This window comes from Lemur catta, chromosome 15, assembly GCF_020740605.2.
Source record: "Lemur catta isolate mLemCat1 chromosome 15, mLemCat1.pri, whole genome shotgun sequence".
Taxonomy (NCBI): domain Eukaryota; kingdom Metazoa; phylum Chordata; class Mammalia; order Primates; family Lemuridae; genus Lemur; species Lemur catta.
In genome coordinates this window covers 33,987,804-34,005,055 of record NC_059142.1, presented here as the reverse complement: position 1 = coordinate 34,005,055, position 17,252 = coordinate 33,987,804, and the positions used below count along the sequence as shown (strand labels likewise).

General features: G+C 44.3%; 1 protein-coding gene across 1 annotated transcript; it reads right to left on the bottom strand.

The window, feature by feature from the left end:
• Positions 1–239: 239 nt before the first annotated feature.
• On the bottom strand, positions 240–4,327 carry TOB1 (transducer of ERBB2, 1). The gene is made up of 2 exons (XM_045569628.1): positions 4,036–4,327; positions 240–2,183 (listed from the first exon to the last, which is right to left on the bottom strand). Exon 2 carries the CDS (start codon positions 2,027–2,029, stop codon positions 992–994), a length of 1,038 nt encoding a protein of 345 aa, XP_045425584.1. The 5' UTR covers positions 2,030–2,183; positions 4,036–4,327; the 3' UTR covers positions 240–991.
• Between the last annotated feature and the right edge of the window lie 12,925 nt (positions 4,328–17,252).

Here is a 17,252-nt window from a genome sequence, read left to right as displayed (position 1 = left end):
AAAAAAAAAAAAAGCTGTCCCGAGCATTGGTCAGTCAGACTACACAGTTTATAGTTTTGACAGGACAACTTCTTATGTGGCAAAACACTAACTGGTGCACTGATTGAGCAACTGCTTTCCATTACTCCTTCATGATTCAACAAGTCCGAGTCAGATCTTTCCCCATTCTTACTTAGCATTTACAACAGAAGTTCAGAGGTAGATCTTTAGAAAATGCTTAAAAATAAAGACAATAGGCATTTTTAATTTTGAAGAATTTTAATACAAACTTAATATAAACTATTTCAGTCCCTCTTAACATGTAAGACACTGACTCAAAATACTTTTATACCATTTTTTCAAGTATTGCACAATATAGGTACAAAATTAATATTTACGATTACATTTTCTTCCATAATATATAGCAAAAATCTTTAAACTTTTAACAGAAAATACATTTTTTTAAAAAGCAAATATTCGTACATTTTAATTCCACCACTAAAGGAATATCCTGTACACAATTTTTAGAATAGTTGATGTCTTTAAGATGGATATTTTACAATTTCAGTAAAAAAAATACAACATGAAGCTGCTGCTGTCACAGATCACTGTAGTAAAAAGATATAAATGCAATACCATGTCGTAGAAACAATATATATATCCTCTGATATTTTACAAACTTTGTACTAAATTAAATTATACAATTAGAAAAGACCAATAAACCCACTTATTAGTGCCAATTTTTTATAAAAAAAAAATCAGCCATGTCCTTGCTATATCTTAAATACTGTAAGAGGCCATATCTGAGAGTATACTTTAAAATATACAGTCAGTATAAAATAACTTTGTGCTTGGTTGGCAAATGAAAAATGATGCATGTTTTGTTTTTGTAACCAAGCTTGAATGTATCCTTACTATAAGCTTAAAAAAAAAATCTCAAGGAGGTACAAAGAAAAAAAAAAAAATCCCCCTTGGGCCCGTGCATTTTAACTTGTACATTTTTTTCTTTTTTTTAGTTAGCCATAACAGGCTGGAATTGCTGGTTAGAATACTGCATGTTATTTAAGCTAAAATTCAAGCCATCTACAAAAGACTTCTCGTTGAGGCCTCCATAGGCCGCAAACACATCAAAGGCATTACTGTACTGGAGAGGACTGAGGTTAAGGGGGCTGTCACCTGGGAACATTCCATTGGTACTACTACCTTGACCCTGCATATTAGGAAAAATAAATTCCTTGGCATTAGGAGAAAGAGCAGAGGTTTTCTGCTGTTGTTGCTGCTGTGGTGGCGGTGGCGGTGGCGGTGGCTGGGATGGCTGCTGCTGTTGCTGTGGCTGCTGCTGGCTACCCAGGCCAAGCCCATACAGAGAGTGCATTGAGGACGAGATGGCTTTCTGCTTCAAGAGGTCATTCACATTCAAGCCGAGGTTGATAGGAGAAGTACGTGCAACCTTGTTGCTACGGCCACTATTCTTCATTTTGGTAGAGCCAAACTTGGTGGCAGCAAAAGTGGCAGTGGTAAAGGTTAAAGGCTGAGTGGACCGGGGCATGAAGGTAGGGCTTACAGCAGCAGAGTGACCAAAGGGAGGCGATGGAGAGCTGGACACTGATGAGGCTGGGTCACTTATGGGCATAAAAACCTGGGCCTCTGGGTTAAAGCTGTTTTTGATCTCCTTATCCAACTCACATCCATTTTCATTATTATCATCCACATAAAGCACCTTCACTGGTCCCTTTTCACCAATTTGGTAGGAAACCTCAAATGGGTCGATCCAAACACTAAGATCCTGTGGCAGATTGCCACGAACATCATCAATGTCCAAACCACTCTCTTTGGATGCTTGTTCAATCACTGGGTCCACTTTCTCCCCTACGTGTATACATCTAAACCCTGATCCTTTGTATGGCTTTTCAGGATACCAGTGCCCTTCATATTTCTTCTTAAGAAGTCTTTCAAGCTCTTCACCAAAAATGTTGACACGTCTCCTGGGAAGCTTATTGTATAAATATGAAATAATAAAATTTAGTGCTACTTGGATTTCAAGCTGCATAGCTGCTATGCCACAAAGTTAGGTTTGTTTCAACTGTCCCACCAAAAAAAAAAAAAAAAGAAAGAAAGCGTTCAGTTTGTGGCAGGCAAACAAATTTGCATTCAAAGTGCTGGTATTGTTGGTAGATTATCCTTCACCTTGAGTGATCTTGTTCCTTAAAACAAAACAAAAGCAAACATGTCCGAATAAGATGAATGTAATATAAGTCCCATGACCTTTTTGTTTACTCCTAGAGTAATTTTACTTTTGAAAATCTCTAATAGGCTACAAAGCCTGAAAAATATAATTAGTACAAAATAAAGTAACATACGATAGAGAATTGTTTAGTTCAGAATCTCATGGGAAACTGCAGATTTATAGTTAAAATGATATTTTTAAAAACCGTGTTTACTTTGTTTTTGAATGAAGTTCTAAGAAAAACATCTCCACAATATGCATTATTCTCACAAGAATATTTACTGGAAACTGTACTCAGCAGATGCCCCACATATACATGCCACTTTTAGAAAGTGGTCATTAGTTTTTATTGTTATTCACCAATTTAGAAGTAGATACTATATTTTAGTTCATTTTGAATATATACTGTCTAAATCTGCTCTGTTAACATTTAGAAATTTGAGAAGTTAGGAAAATTATTTTAATTTCCAAAGTACATGATGCTAAAATTAAAGATACTAAGTACTAAACTCGAATTGTCATCCTACTCGATGATTAGGAACCAAATCGTCCTATAGTTGCAAGCCTTAAATATACGACGGGCACACAATAATGGAGCTTCTCTGTGTTTTTTTTCAATGTGTATTTTTCTAAATCTGAAAATACCTCTTCGGCCCAAGTGTAACAAAAGTAACAATGAATTTTAAAGCTCCATTGATTATTCTGTTTAAAGGCCAGGGCATCTGAGTTTTATTCTGCTTTTAAAAATCACCTCCCTCCCTCTCACGGGAGAGCAGCCGGAGAGGCATGTATGATAAGGTCGACCTTTAAAACGTTTGCTGGATCAGCACTGGGTGGGGATAAGAAAAGATCAAGGGCAAACAGAAGATATTTGCGAAGGGGACCTATTTGTACACTGAGGTTGATTAAAAAGGACATTTAAAAATCAAGTTGGTATGAATTCGTCTGTTCCATTTTCCATATCCGTGGTGACAAAGGGAAAAGAAAAGAATCCCTGGCTGCCCCTAAACTACAAACACTTTCTAAGTCAAAAGCCTGAGCGCCGGCACGGGCAGCCGATTAAGCCCAATTGCTTGAAGGTGCAGCCGAGCCAAATTCAGGCTCGGTGGAAGGTAGTTTTAGAGCAACGCCTTAAGACAGACGGGAGTGTGAAGAAATTACATAAACAGCCAGTTGAGTCTCATTAGATTTCTGCTCACAGCCCTCGGAGCCCAAGCGCTACAGCGGCAGCAAAAGCAGGAGGAGGTGGAGGTGGAGGAGGAAGAGAGTACAAGCCTCCCCGCAGGAGGAGGAGGAGGAGGAGGAGGAGGAAGGCCACGGGAATGGAAAAGCAACCTCCCGAGGCCGAGCACCGGCACCGACCGGGTCGGGGCGCCGGCTGCAGCCGGGTCAGCCGCTCCCCTCCCCCGCCGTAACCTGACCCGCCGCTCCCCGCCCCCCGCCCGAGGCTCCTGGGACCCGGCCAGAGCCCAGGGGAGCACCGGTTCCCCGGCACCATTTTCGGTCGGACTGCAGCGTCCCCCGCGAGCTCGCTGCTCCTCCCGTGCGCCCCAACCCCCGACTCCCGTCAGCTCGCCCCGGGCCGCCCTTCCCGGTCACCCGCCCGGGCCAAGCCCGACGCGCCGCCGCCCCTCGGAGCCGCCTCCCGCGGGGCCTCGGGAGCCGCTCCCCTCGGGTCACGGCGGCTCCCCCTCCGCGCCCCGGGCCGCGACGCTGCCGGCCCCGAGCCCCCGAGGGCCGGGGCTGGACGACGCTGCAGCCCCTCCTCCGCTGCACGGCCCGGGGCTCCGGTCTCCTCGCCGACCCCGCCCGCCACCCGCGATACTTACGGGCTGCTTCGGGGCTGCTTCCAACACGGGCCGGCGGCTGGGCGGGGGAGAGGGGCGGCAGGGCGGGGACACGGGAGGGTTGGAGCGCCGAGCTGGCCGAGTGCAAGACGTTGCCGCCGCCGCCGGGCGGAGGACAGCGGCCTCGGGCGGGCCTTAGGAGCTTGCAGCTTCTGGCTCGGGGTGGCGGGGACGGGGGTCTGGCAAGCGCGCTCACTTCACACAGCCCAGTGCCCCGGCCCAGCGTCCCCGTAGTCGCCCTCTCCGCGCCGGGCCAGAGCTTCGCTCCTTCTGCCGCGGCGCGCGCCCCGCCTCTCGTTTTATATTCTCCTCCCTGCCCCCATTCCCCTCCGTGGGGGTGCGCGCGCCCGCCCCGCGTCACACAGCTTTGGGCGGTGTAACCATTCCCCTCCCTCCGCGCCCGGCGCCCCGGACCGTCTCCCGCTGGCTCCGCCCCTGCCCTGCCCCCCGACGCCATTGGCCAAGTCCCGCCTGCCCATGTCCTGACGGGCGGCGGACGGCCGGGGTGGGGAAAGTCACACCCCTCGGGCTCCTGGAGGACCAATGAACCGACGAGCTGGGGTGACTGTGGGCGGGATTAAGAGAAAAGTTGGAAAGGGATTGGGGGAGAGACGTGCCAGTGAGGGCGAAAGGGGTGGGGAAGAGCGGCCGCGCTCGGTCTAGGCGGAGAGCGCCGGGGAGAGGGGGGAGGGGAGCGGAGCCGGTGGAGCGGTGGCGGCGGATAACGCGGAGAGCCCCAGGCCCCGAGAGGGAGGGGAGAGGATACAGAAAAGGCCCTACCCGAGTGGGGCTGTGGCCGGGGGAAATCGCACTCGCGGACTAGCTACCAAGTCGGCCCCCAGCCCACCCCAGGGGAGTTCAGAGAAAGGGCGAACTGTGACCGGGACTCGTGCACCCGATTCATTGCATATTAATCACCTCAGGGCCTAGGCCAACTGCCACCCAGAGAGTGGCAACTGCAGAACCCAAAGCTGTGGTGCCGGGCTGGGGGTGGGGAAGGGCCACCTCGTCACGCCTCCCGCCCAGGTGACAGTTTAACTGCCTCCGCAGTGCCACCTCAGCCCTCCCCGTGCGAGCCGGCAGCAGCTCGGACGTGGGGATGGCTTGAGAAGGATCACATTTTATTGCAAACGTCCCAGCCCGGGCCTCCACGGCCCAGGGCGTGGCGACGCGATGCCAGACAGCGTGTGTCTCTGAGTGTCTACGTGTACGTATACGTATACACACATGCATGGTGCATTTCAAGGGCTTGCTTTAACATGGGTGCACGGAGTAAACACGATGCCTTCCTGTAATGCGCATTTAAGATAATTTCCGATTGACATACGTGAGGGAGTGGGGAAAGAGAGGGACCCAAAGGGTGCGAGCGGGTAAGCGCCTCTTTTCACAACCTGCCCCAGAGAAACACACGAAGTTACACTGGGAGTGGAATGGAGCGTCCCTCTCGGCTAAAAATATTACTCACAGGTAGCAACGACGCCTGATTGGCCGCGCTTGTCCCTTAGCAACCAGGCGATTGGCCATCTGGTATCCAGGAGACCGACGTCAAACTCCGACTGGGGAAAGGGGAGAGAAAGTCTGGGGGGAGCTAAGGAGGGGAGGGGGAGAAAGAGAAGCAATGAATGAAACGCCCATCGCCTGGCCTTCCCGTTTCCCCCTTCCTCTGCGTTCTTGGAGCACTTCCTGGAAAAACACCAGTTGGGGCGCCGCCTTCCCCTCAAAACTGCGGGGCCTGCCCTCAACCTGCTGTAAAGAAGTTAAACCGCAGCTCACCCAGGCGTGGGGTGTCCGCGGGGCGGGCCTGTGTAGACCAGCTGTGCTCCTCGGGCGCAAACCCGCTTTACGAGTCGGGCCTGGAAGCTTTTCGCTTTATGGATTCGAGATCTGGAAGTAGCCTTCTTCTCCCACCCCGACTCCCCCCCTTCTCCCTCTTAGAAGGAACCGCATTTAGAAAGGACATTTCTCAATGAGGGAAAGATGGGTTTGTGGAATGGGCTGAGGGTGGGGAGTGGTCAGGTGACCGATTTCATGTTATTGTGTAGATTCCTAAAACAGAGTTTTACTCAGTGACTCTTTAAGTTCGGTTTTTTTTTTGGTTTTTTTTTTTTTTTTTTTTTTTTTTTTTAGGATTTAGGTTTTCTATTAATAGTTGCAAACGAAAGTGGAATTAAATTGTGAAAATATGGCAAGCATTTTAAATTAAAATGCCCCTTCCTCTGCATCGAAATATCATCAAAATATCAAATATAAATTATTCATTCTGTTTGCTTTTTTTTGCTCATTCGTATGTTTTGGGGTTTTTTTTTAAATAATGACCATTAATTCCATTTGTAATAAAAATGAGTTATTTTTAATTTTATAATTAGTTGAGAACAGAAATTGCAAGAAACTAGGTAGGATATTTTGGGAATGGCTTACCAAGAGAAACACTTGATTTTTCATGTGCTCCAGAGCATAATTTCTCTTACCATTAGGCAAATAATGTTACTGTGCCAAACATCCAGAATTTCAGGACCGTGTATCTGGATTTGTAATTTGGAAAATATATTACTATAATTAGGGGAACGTATTAAGCTTGGCTGAGATTAAAATGTCTAACTAAAGATAGATGAATCATAATTTTGTCAAGCCTCTCTATACTTTTCATGAATTCTCTAAAAGGACAGCACAAATTCTCTTTTCTGAATGCCCCCAATCCATAACGTTTGTTTAAAATATGAGAGCAGTCATCCGATAGTTGCTGATTAAATATCAATAGCAGTAAATGAACATTTTAAGTCAGAAATTTAGATGTCAAAAATTTATGAGTTATTGCTGCTCAGCCAAGGGGTATGAGAGGGTTTCAAACCAAATATAAAGACACACACACACACACACAGATACACATGGAGGCCCTATCGCATACTGGAAAAAGCACTGAAAGGTAGGTATTGGAAGATCTGAGTTTCAACCCAGTTTTTATCAACTTTTAGTTTTCTCACCTACAGAAAGGGTTGGATTAGATAATCTCTAACATGTCTTTCAATAAAAAATATTCCACATTTAAAAACTCAATGTCCCTAACATAAATAATATAGTTCTTTTTCAAATATGGATTGCCAATAAAAGGGAAAGCCAATTTATATCTTTGAACATTGCCAGTCACAAAGTATAAAATGTCCTTTATCCAAGTTTTGCGCTTTAAAGAATCCCTTGTAGGGCTGATTACTATTTAACATTGAATCTGGAATTAGCTAGAGTGGACAGCTAAATGATTATTTCAATTTATGGAGGGGGAAAAAGGAAGAATTTGGTATTAGGCTCCAGGCGGTATCACAATCAAGAGGTATACCTCTCTCTGAGCAAATGATAGTCACTAGAAACCATAGCCTTTGCCTTTCACATCTTACCTTCCACACAATTCCTAGCCTCGCCTTACAATAAAGGTAGTAATTGTTTGGTAAAAAAAAAACCTTCCAATATCATTATAAAATACAGTTCTTGGAAGTGCCCTGAATTATTCCCTCATCCACACACACATACACACAGCACCTGATTTCTGAGAGAGATGTGTCCTAAACTTTCTAATTCTTATTATGTTTCCTTGCAAATTGAGGTAGGATTGCAGGAGAATGGCTATCACATAGTGTGTATTACTAAGGCTCATTGCACTTCTAGGGAATCGACCATTTACCTTTATTTGAAAAGAAGGCAACATACCAATATAATATTGTTCTTATCATTATTATTCATTTCTTTATAGACAGTCATGCAACACAACCGTAGCATACTAATTTTAAAAATGATAAACTAACCATAGAGTTATTAAAAAAACAAGAAAACCAGTCCTTCCCTAAACATTTCTCAAAGGAAGGCAACGCACTGACGTCTGAGAAGACCTCGGTGTGGTTTCCTGTGGCTTTTCGCATGGGTTTGTAAAGGAGGGCCATACATTCTCCAGAACAGCCTGGCACACAGATATTCGTAATTAAAAGATACTAGATAATGTCGAGCAAACCCATTTATCTTTGGAGCAGGCAATTCCACCGAAGCAACTTGGTCTGATAGGGGAATGTCTCCTTATAACTTCCTTACTCTCTATAATCTTGAACAAAAATCCAAACTAAATCTTGAAATTTCTCTCCATTAGCTAAGGATGAGGATATTGATTTCAGCAAGGGATTATCATGCAGGTTCTAGGAGTGATACAGTGTTCATGACATTCTGCATACAAAGAATATTTATTTAAAGTTCTCTGTGAGCAAATGTTATTAGAGTACTTTAAATACATTTAAAGCATGGGTCGCATATGTTATTATGCAGCTCTGCTTACTAAAATAGAATATAGTTTTATATATATATAAAACACCAGTTGTGGCAGACACTGTTGCCAGCTCACCCATTTCCCATGCCCCATTCTCATTCCCTGTCTTCCTGACTAAAGCGGCTATGAGAGCTAAATGTGTGTTTTCCCAGGCTTCATGGCAGTAGGGGTGGCATTGTGACACTGTTCTGCCAATAAGACATAATTAGAAGTCAGCTGGGATAGTTTCTGAGAGCACTTTGCTTTTCTTATCAAAGGAGTTCGTTCCAGTTACTACTGGCTGCATAACAAACTCTCCAAAACACCCATTTATTATGGCATGAAAATGCCCATTTTATTATACTCTTGGTCAGGAAATCAGTCAGGGCACGGGGGATGCATAGCTTGTCTCTGCTCCACGATGTCTGGAACTGCAGCTGGGAAGACTCAGCACCCAAGAATTATCTGGAGCAGATGTGTTTAACAGAACTTCCTCCGATGATGGAAATGTGCTATATCTGTGCTGTCCAATGTGATAGCCACATGTGGCTATTGAGCACTTGAAATGTGGCCAGTGTGAATGAGGAACTGAATTTTTAAAAATGTAATTTAATTCTAATTAAATTGAAATTGAAATAACCACACGTGGACAGCAGCTCCTGAATTGGACAGCAGAGATCTGAAGACTTCTTCATGCACATGTCCAGAACCTGGGCTGGGGATACTAAAAGGCTGGGCTCAATTGGCACTGTTGACCAGACACATGGTCTCTGAACTCCCCCTGCAGCTTCTCACAGCATGGCAGCTGCTTCTGAGAGGAAGCAGAGGGATTTTCCAGAAAGTGGACATTCTAAGAGAGCCACGTGGAAGCTGCATCGCCTTTTATGACCCAGCCTTGGAATTCACAAAGCACCACTTCCACCATACTCTTTTTTTTTTTATTTTTGGTGAGACAGAGTCTCGCTTTGTTCCCCAGGCTGGAGTGTGGTGGCCTCATGGTAGCTCACTGTAATCTCAAACTCCTGGGCTCAAGCGATACTCCTGCTTCAGCCTCCCAGGTAGCTGCGGCTAACAGGTGTGCACCACCATGCTTGGCTAATTTCTTTTCATTTTTTGTAGAAATGTGGGTCTCACTTTTGCTCAGGCTAATCTCGAACTCCTGACCTCAAGCAATCCTTCCACCTTGGCCTCCAAAAGTGCTAGGATTATAGGTATGAGCCACCGTGCCTGGACCCACCATGCGCTATTGTAAGTAATCACAAGCCAGATTCAAGGGGAGGGGACATAACTTCCACCTCATGTCAAAGAATTTGGGGCCATTTTTTAAAATCACCACTGAGGCATTTCTACCTTCCTCCTGCCTTGAACATGAATCTGATGGTAGGAGCTGCAGCAGCCTTCTTATAACCATGAACAAAATGTCAGTTCATCATAGAGATGGGGGCTCTCACCAATGCCGGTAACTGCCTAGGTCTGGTCCATTTTTTAAACCACATTAAGTGTTCCATGACTTGCAGCTCAAGTATCCCCAGCAAAAACACCAACATTACATCTTGAACTTGATTCTCAAAAAAAATCAAAATAATTTTTTTTCTAGTCTAGAATATCAGGGCTTCAGTGTCATTATAAAACCTGGAAATGCTTTTATAGAAAATTTGGAACACAGAAATAAAGAAGAAAATAGCAATCATCTGTAATCTCACCACGTAGTGCTAACCATCTTGCTCCATTTCTTTCTAAATGAGTTTCTATTGTGAATACAATTTTGTATCCTGCAGTTTGCCTAATATTACATTGTTCCTATTTTCCCCTGACATTAAGCATTTGTCATAATCATTATTTTTAATGATGGTGTGGTATAATCCATTCTACAGATTTAGAATAATTAACCATTGCTGGGTGTGTAAATTGCTAAAAATTTCTCTGTATTAAAAACAAACATATTTAACCAATATTTTTATATATAAATCTTTAACTATATCTCTGATTATTTCCTTGGGCTAGATTCTATAAGTGAACTTACCAGGTCAAAGAGAAGGGACATTTTTTAAGGTTCTTAATACATAATGACAATCCATTTTCCAAAGAGATTGTACTATTGTACAATCTTGGGCTAGATTCTATAAGTGAACTTACCAGGTCAAAGAGAAGGGACATTTTTTAAGGTTCTTAATACATAATGACAATCCATTTTCCAAAGAGATTGTACTATTGTACCCTCCCAGAGTATATTTATTGCACTCTTACTACATTTATAGCCATCATTGCCTACTAAATTAAAAAACAAATTCTTGGCTAATTTGATAGGTAAAATGATATGTACTATTTCTTTTTTTCGTGAGACCGAGTCTCGATCTGTTGCCCGGGATAGAGTGCTGTGGCATCAGCCTAGCTCATAGCAACTTCAAACTCCTGGGCTCAAGCGATCATCCTGCCTCAGCCTCCCAAGTAGCTGGGACTACAGGTATGCTCCACCATGCCTGGCTAATTTTTTCTATGTATATTTTTAGCTGTCCATATAATTTCTTTCTATTTTTAGTAGAGACAGGGTCTTGCTCTTGCTCAGGCTGGTCTCGAACTCCTGAGCTCAAACAATCTACCCGCCTCGGCCTCCCAGAGTGCTAGGATTACAGGCATGAGCCAGCGCGCCCAGCCTCACATTTCACATTGTTTATTGGTAATTACTTGAAATATTTCATTCTGGCTTTGAAGACTTTGCATGCTCTTGTATTGACATAGATTGACCCAGCGTGGCTCCCACTTTGTATCTCAGCTTCAGTGGAACATAGTAGAAAAATTATGAATTTGAAGTTAGAGGATTGTGTTTGAGTCTTGCTCTGCCTGATAGTAGCTGGGTATGGCTGCTCGGAGTGTCAGCCCTTGTGTAATAAATAGAAGTAATAATTACCCTCAGAGTTGTGTGAGAATCAAATGAGGTGATGCCTATGAAAATACTTTAGGAACTATCAAGCCCTACGTAGATGTTAATATTTTCTTCCTTTCTTCCTCACACCCTTCCTCCTTCCCTCCTTCTCTCTTCCCCTCTTTCTCTTTCTCTTCCTCCTTTGCTTCTTATATCTGGCAGAAATTCAAGTACCATTTGATTCAGCTCAAGTAAAAAATATGTGAAATTGCTTTTAAACTATAAGTGAGTATTATTAACACTCTCTGCTGTCCTATACAGTGTCCCCAACTCTATCATTTCCATCTTCAAAATGCCTCTCAGAATCTCATATCTTGGTGTTTTATATTATTTAATTCTTAGTTTATTTATAATAACTTTCCGTGCATTTATGTCCTGTCTCCTTTGTTGGATTCCAAGTTTTTTAGAGCAAGGACCATGTCTTATACTTTTTTACACCTTTGTACACAAGCTTTATAATGCTTTGCAGTTAATCAATATTGATTGATTGATGACTTTGCTATGTCACTGCCTAATCCAGTGAAAGAACACAGAATATTTGAGGAAGGGTAAGTGGTTCAGAGTGGCTGATGTATAAGGGTCAGAGGTGACAATCTAGAGAGGAGGCTGCATGGTAGGCAGAAGCCAGGTTATTGAGGACCTTGTATTAGGAAATTTAGAATTTTGCCTTTAATAGATGAGAAGATGGCCAGGCATGGTGGCTCATACCTGTAATCCTAGTACTTTGGGAGGCCAGGGCAGGAGGATTGCTTAAGGCCAGAAGTTTGAGACCAGCCTGGGTAACATAGCAAGACCCCCATCTCTACAAAAAAAAAAAAAAGTTAAAATATTAGCCAGGCATAGTGGTGCATGCCTGTTGTCCCAGCTACTCAAGAGGCTGAAGTGGGAGGATTGCTTGAGTCCAGGAATTCAAGGTTACGGTGAGCTGTGATCACACCACTGTACTCCAGCTTGGGTGACAGAGCTAGAACTTGTCTCTAAAAAAAAAAAACAAAAACAAAAGAAGAAGAAGAAAAGGGGAAGAATTTATTCACTGGCTCACATCTCCCACTGATCAAAGGATTCATGCTGTGTTAGATAACTATATTGCACAGGTATATGTCCTATTTCTTCAAAAGAACTAATTTGTCACTCGAGCAGGCCAGTAGCTTCTACTGCCTTGTGCCTGTGCCATCCACTGAATGCTTAATAAATATTTGGCTGAACTGACTTTTCAAGTTTCATAAAATTCAGCATTCTGCTATTTGGTCATTTGCATCGCAATGTGCTTTTCCCAATATGTGCTGTTTTATTAACCTGTTAAGTTTTATTATTTGTGCAGTACTTACACAATCACCAGATGATTACACATGCTCAGTGGCATTTGCATTCTAACGCCAAGTCATTGTTCTTCTAGTCTCAATATGGTTAATATGAAAAAATGTTAAACGGCATGTAGAATAGCTTTAAGAGATTTGATATTGACCAACACAGGAATGGCAGAAATTACAAATGGAGAGAACAAGGAGAAGGAAATAACAGAAGAAATCAGAGGGAGAAAATTGATATACCAATTAGTTAAAAATTAAAGATTTGACTAATATAATTAATAAGTTTGATTTAGTAGATATCTGTGTTCTTACAGGACTTTCCAAGAATAGACATTCTTTTCGACTATCCATGGACTGGTTTTAAAATTGCCTATGTAATATGTCAGAAAATTTCCATGCATTTTCCAAAATGAAAGCCTTATGACCCAAACTGCTCACAGAACATTAACACTAGAAATTAACAACAAATATAGAAAAACATCTATGTACAATTGGAAAGAACTTTTGAAATAGCTCTTACATTAAAGAGGAAATCAAAACTGAAATTACATGTCATTTATAGTAAGGAAATCAAAACTAAAGCAACAGATTGTTTTAGAGTAACAACAATATGATTATTATATACTGAATTCCATAGAATGCAGGTAAAGTGATAATCAGAGGAAAATTTATTTCTTAAACACATTTATTAGAAAATGAGAAAATCTGGGGGCTGGGCAAGGTGGCTCACGCCTGTAATCCTAGCACTCTGGGAGGCTGAAGCGGGCTGATCGTTTGAGCTCAGGAGTTCAAAACCAGCCTGAACAAGAGCGAGACCCTGTCTCTACTAAAAAAATGAAAGAAATCATATGGACAGCTAAAAATATATATAGAAAAAATTAGCCGGGCACGGTGGCGCATGCCTTTAGTCCCAGCTACTTGGGAGGCTGAGGCAGTAGGATCGCTTGAGCCCAGGAGTTTGAGGTTGCTGTGAGCTAGGCTGACGCCACGGCACTCTAGCCCTAGCCGGGGCAACAGAGTGAAACTCTGTCTCAAAAAAAAAAAAAAAAAAGAATTGCAAAGGGAATGGAAGCTACTTAAATGTTCATCAATAAAGGATGGTTGAATCATTTGGATATATTTTGTACTTTGTAGGTGTTGATGAGATGGATCCTTAGTGATGGAGGAAAATACTATGTATCAGGCATTGTTCTTCCTGATTTGCATCTGTTTAATTCTCGCTAAAATCCTGTAAGGAAGATACCATAACTAGTGCTTTTTTATAGATGAGGGAACTGAGGCGTAGGGGTAGGTCATTCATCTGAGAGTACGCAGCTCTGTAGGTGGCAGAGCTGGGATTTGAACCCCAATCACTTTGCTCTAGAGCCTGTGGCTTACCTGTCACCTTAAATCATGTTTGCATATAACTATGATATCCTGGGAAGATAAGAAAGCCATAGAAAAAGATAGAATAATTTCATCTTTATTAAAAGTGGAAAATATGTTCTGGTGCATAGGAAAAAGTGGTTATGTTTGACAAGGGGTAGCTTTGGGGGTGAGTGTAAAGGGCACTTCACTTTTGGCTCTATTCTTTATATGTTGCTTAAATTTTTCACAGTGAAAAGTTCCTTTTGCAATTAAAAATAAAATATTAAATAAATTTGAACATTTATTGTACTTATATATTATATATAATTTTATATAATTTATATCTATAGATATGTTCATATTTGGGGCTTCTTGGTTTATGTAGTATTTGTTTCTAAAAGCTTCCTTCAGTTCAAACTATTATCTCTTACAAAAAGGAGAACAGAATTCTCACACCCCACCTATCTGTCTACATTCCCAAACCATTCCTTTATCACTTTGGAGAGAGCTGATTTTTGTGCATTTTGAAATGCCTATCTGTTACAAGAAATCTGTAAATGGTTCGGTTAAAATGGCTTTAGCTCAACACTAACATACTCCCTAACAGAGGGAGTTTGCCCCTTTGTGGGTCTGGATTTCCCTCCCACCAGCATTGTTCGTAGGAGGGCTCCTTGCAAGATGCTCTGCAGGGTGGGGCGGAGGTGGGGATAGGAGACTAAGGAAGCCCCAGTCTAGTGGGAGAGACAGACACTTTTCAAGTCAGAAATGCAGGAGTCCTCTGGGACACCGCTTTGTGCTCATTCCGTCCCTAATTCCAACCTGCCGCAGGGCCCATCAGCCCGACCTCCTGCCTGTTGTTCCAGTGTGCCCACCACTGTCCCGGCGGTGAGCACCTCCTCCCTGGACCACCGCACCAGCCGCCCACTGGCCCTCCTGGCTTCCCTCCTGCCTGCTTTGCTAACCCATTCCCCAACCCCACAGCTGAGGGATGGATCTTCTAAAAACGGCAGATCAGACATGTGCCCATCGCCCTGCCCCCACTGGGGTGAACCCATCGCTGTCTTCGTTACTCTTAGGGTGAGGACGAAGGCCCTCACTGTGGTCTACAGACCCTGGAGCATCTGGTCCCTGCCTGCCCATCCAGCCGCAGCCCAGAGCTTGCACAACTCCCTCGGCCCCTTTACTTCCTCAATACGCTCTGCTCCCTTCCACTTCCTGGCCTTTCACTTGTCCTTCTGCCCCAGCCTCTCACCCCACCCCTCATCTCATCAACCCCTATGTAGCTTTCTGCTATCATCCCCCTTCTTGGGGGAAGCTGCCCCACCCTCGCTGTTAGAGCAAACCCCCTGCCATGTGCTGCCATCACTCCCGCTCAGGTATTTACTCAGTGGCTGTCTCCACCCCTGGGCTGTAAAGTCTGTAAAGGTAGGGCCCGTGTCTACTTCCTTCCCGTGGGATCCCTGGAACCAAGCACAGAGCCTTGCTCATAGGGTGCTCCACAAGTGCTTGTTCAAGCAACCAATGAATGGATGAATGAATGATCCAGCTGTATTACCAGACAGATTGTGGTGGGGGCAAAAGTTGCAGTGAGGTGTGGCGAGGCTGCCTTTGCCTCGGATTGGGGGAAGGCAGGGCGGGGCCCCAGGGAGGGTGTTTCTTCATGGGCAGGGAAGGGAAAAACATTCCAGACTCAGAACCTGCACGCAGGTGAGGCAGACTCTGTGGTTGCCGGGTCAGAGTGGGGAGAGGCAGAGATAAGGCTGCCATTGTGGGTGAGCCCAGCCTGGGAAGGGCCCTGCGTACCAAAAAAAGATTGAACTTTATTCTGCAGTTAATGGGGGAACCTGGCAAGGTGTTAGGCAATCTGTCCTACTCTCTTCCTCTTTCCATCCCTCCTTCTCTGTCTTCTTCCTTCTGGAGATAGTGCCAAACTGTGCTTTTGGTTGGAAAGGGGTTAGTGGGTCATTTGACTCAGTGGACCCCTTTCCTTGGCCCTGTCCCCAGATGTATAAAGCAGAGCTAGAGTAGTAGAAAGAGTGTGACACTACCCAGAGCCACTGCACTCACCCAGAGAGGTGCCTGGGAGGCCTGAAGCCCCCGGGACCCCAGCCTCAAAGGTGGATGCTAGAGGGAGGAGTTGAGGGGACAGGTGCCCATCCGTGAGAATGACAAGTTGACAGAGCTGCTGACAAGTGTCTGGGGAGGGGTGCCATCTGCCAGGGTTTCTTCTGTACTGTTTGCTTTGCCTTAAACAATCCAGAGGTTGAAAGTCATCAGCCTCCAGAGCCAGGTCTAGGGGACAAACAGGTTCCAATTTGCCCAAAGCCAGGCAAAGTCTCCTCTGTCTGGACAGAGGTTGGAGGGTAGCAGAAGCTCGAGGTGGCACCTCACTCTGAGATTCGAAGCCTCACCTTGAAGTTACCAGTGTCCCAGGGGAAGGCACTAACGCCTGGCTGGAGGTGGGGTTAAGGGAATCAAGTGCACACGGGGCCAGGCCAGCAGTTTCCAGGGGCTTAGACACCTGCTCTCCTGGCTCCTCCGCTGGTATTTTAAACCTTTCAGAGTTTCAGAACCATAGTTTCCCACTCTGCTCTTTGGGCTTGAATTTGTGCTTCAATTCAACATCACTCATTGGCACTGACTCTGCTCAAAGCCCCGTGGTAGGCTGTTGAATCAGAAAGGTGAATAACTTATGATCCCTGCTCTCAAGAGATTTATAGTCTAGTGAGGCAAACAGATACAAATAGAAACTTTCAAAGCAATGTGAAGACCTCAGAAGAGGTCAAATTCTAGTGGAATGCATCTGACTTTTTACTATCTTGATGTAACTGCCATATACAATGCATGACCTATAACACATGGCCCAATATTCTGTCATCTTTGGAATCTTTGTTTATTTTATTCTTTTCTTAGTAATATTTTGGGGTTTGAGATTATTTTTTCTGGCTACAAAGAAGGGAGGATGTGCCTCAGTCTCCTCAAAATTTCTTCTGCATTATCAATCAGCTCAGTCTCTTCTGAATTTGATCTGCCCCATGCCCTCACCTGGGCAAGGCAGATCTGTAGCAGGTGAGCTGCAAGCTGCCGAAGGAAGCAGCCACTTTATCGCTTCTCAAGAGCAGGCAGGAGGGGCCCTGACCATAAATACGTCTGTGATAAGGGCCTGAAATCCCACTGGTAGAACTTTATTCCTTTGAAGCTGCATAAGGAATGACACCTTAAATCCTGACCACTTATCAACTTTAGCAGAGATTTGTTTATAGCCAAGGGGGGTCCCAGGATGGGCCCAGGAAGAGCAGGGAGGCGCAGCCAGCTTTCCTGGCAGGCCCTGACTTTC

What these genes read in the sequence shown, in the direction of transcription:
- TOB1 (XM_045569628.1), bottom strand. Translation starts at nt 2,029, where the DNA reads ATGCAGCTTGAAATCCAAGTAGCACTAAATTTTATTATTTCATATTTA.